Source organism: Haematobia irritans, chromosome 4 (assembly GCF_050003625.1).
Source record: "Haematobia irritans isolate KBUSLIRL chromosome 4, ASM5000362v1, whole genome shotgun sequence".
Classification (NCBI taxonomy): Eukaryota; Metazoa; Arthropoda; class Insecta; order Diptera; family Muscidae; genus Haematobia; species Haematobia irritans.
Window position 1 is genome coordinate 42464556 of NC_134400.1, and position 2256 is coordinate 42466811.

General features: G+C 23.6%; 1 protein-coding gene across 1 annotated transcript in view; it reads right to left on the reverse strand.

Moving 5' to 3' along the window:
• LOC142235133 (uncharacterized) overlaps window positions 1–1609 on the reverse strand; it is a 6351-nt gene extending 4742 nt beyond the window's left edge. The window contains exon 1 of the mRNA XM_075306387.1: window positions 1147–1609. Within this exon, the coding sequence (XP_075162502.1) occupies window positions 1147–1267 (121 nt within the window). The 5' untranslated portion in view covers window positions 1268–1609. The remainder of the gene's footprint in view (window positions 1–1146) is intronic.
• Window positions 1610–2256: the final 647 nt, after the last annotated feature.

The window sequence follows — 2256 nt, forward strand, 5'->3', positions numbered from 1 at the left end:
CCCATAAAAAGTTAAGCCTTTTAGTGTTTTTTTATGACTGTGCATTTTGATGACATTAAATTACTTGTATATATATATATATATATATATATATATATATATATATATATATATATATATATATATATATATATATATATATATATATATATATATATATATATATATATATATATATAATATATATATATATATATATATATATATATATATATATATATATATATATATATATATATATATATATATATATATATATATATATATATATATATATATATATATATATATATATATATATATATATATATATATAATTTGAAAAGTAGCCGTCGATTTTATGTTTGGCATTATAGTTGAGTATATATATTTGACAAAGCGGGTGAGAAACATGTTAGAGGTCAGGGTAAGAAACCCAAAGTATGTGCGTTCATATAAAGTTTGTCCGTACGTATATGTGTCTTGATGGCCTAATAAAATAAATCCAAAAAGAAGGCACAGATAGAATAGTTGTTTTGGGACATTAATTGAAAATTTACCTTTATTTTATTTCTAATGTTTTAATATTTTATTCCTATAGAAAATTTTGTCAAATTTTTTTTATAGAAAATTGTGTCAAAATTTTATTTCTATAGAAAATATTGTCAAAATATCATTTCTATAGAAAATATTGTCAAAATTTTATTTTCATAGAAAATTTTTTCAAAATTTTATTTCTATAGAGAATTTTGTCAAAATTTTATTTCTAAAGAAAATATTGTCAAAAATTTATTTCTATAGAAAATATTGTCAAAAATTTATTACTATAGGAAATTTTGTCAAAATTTGTTGCAAAATTTTATTTCTACAGAAAATTTTGTCAACATTTTATTTCCATAAAAAATTTTGTCAAAATTTTATTTCCATAGAAAATTTTGTCAAAATTATATTTCTATAGAAAATTTTGTCAAAATTTTATTTCTATAGAAAATTTTGTCAAAATTTTATTTCTATAGAAAAATTTTGCAAAATTTTGTTTCTATAGAAAATTTTACTGCTTTATATTTTTTTTACTTCAGTTTCCCGCTTCTAGATAACATAAACACCTTAATTAATTCTTCCTTTTCTATTCCATTAAAGATAAAGATATTATTGCAAAATACTAACCAGGATTTAATATGGCTCTTTGTGTGAATACAGCTCCCTGACTGGAGCTGAAACAGCATAATAATACGGTGACAATAGCCAAAACGCCGGCAATTGATGTGAAGACTTTGTTGCACAACATGATTTATTTATTTATTTTTGTTTTAATCTGTTTTTAGAACTTTCCAACACTTGGGGTATATTTTCTTTAGGTTTTGTTGTAGTGTATAAATTTAATAAATACACAGTGTTTAGTTTTCAAGTAAAATTTTTCTTGCTACACTTTTTTAATGATTTTTATGTTGTTTTTTGTTTGTAGTTTTCTTTCATTAAGAATTGTTAATTTGTTTGCTTTTGAATTTTCACTGAATTTCTTTCAACTCTTTTTCGATTCTCTCTTGTTTATTTGCAACACGAATTTTTATTCGAAAGTAATCTTTGCTATGTGCTAACTGTTTGATGTTTTAAATCCAACTGAAGCGTTATCGTCATCTGCGCTCACTTTTAAATAATACTCAGCACAAAAATAACCAATATACAGGTGCCAGCCATTGGTATAAGGCGTCAGGCATCCGCCTCTAACAAACGTGACGTTTACAATCGTTGCTGACATAAAGCTAGACTCTCCCCATGACAGAATAGCATTTTGTTTTTTTTTTGATCTGTTGTTATTCTGATTTTTTTTATTTTGCAAAAAAATTTACTACGTATATGATGGTTTTTTTTGTATGTGTTTCAGCCTAAGCTTGAAACCGGTTGAAATATTTTTGGTTTTTTTTAAGTTGGTATTTATTTCGGCACCAAACATCTAAAACACGAACCTGTTAATAATGATCATCGACCGACCGTGTCCTATAAATCTCATAACTCTTTTAATTACTATTATCCATGGGGACAATTATTGCCATTATATACTTCGAAAATAGCTTCATTTCCATTTTTATATATTAAGAAAATCTATGCAAATGTAAGGTTTTCATCCTTATCTATAGTTTTTAAATTTGAAAACTAAAAGAAGCTACGACATATCAACCTAAATTTTTGGAGACGCAATTTACACAATATTAAGGCCATTTTTTTAAATAATGAAATTTTAATTTAGAGAAAGTTTAAATTCTTTGCTTCAATTTG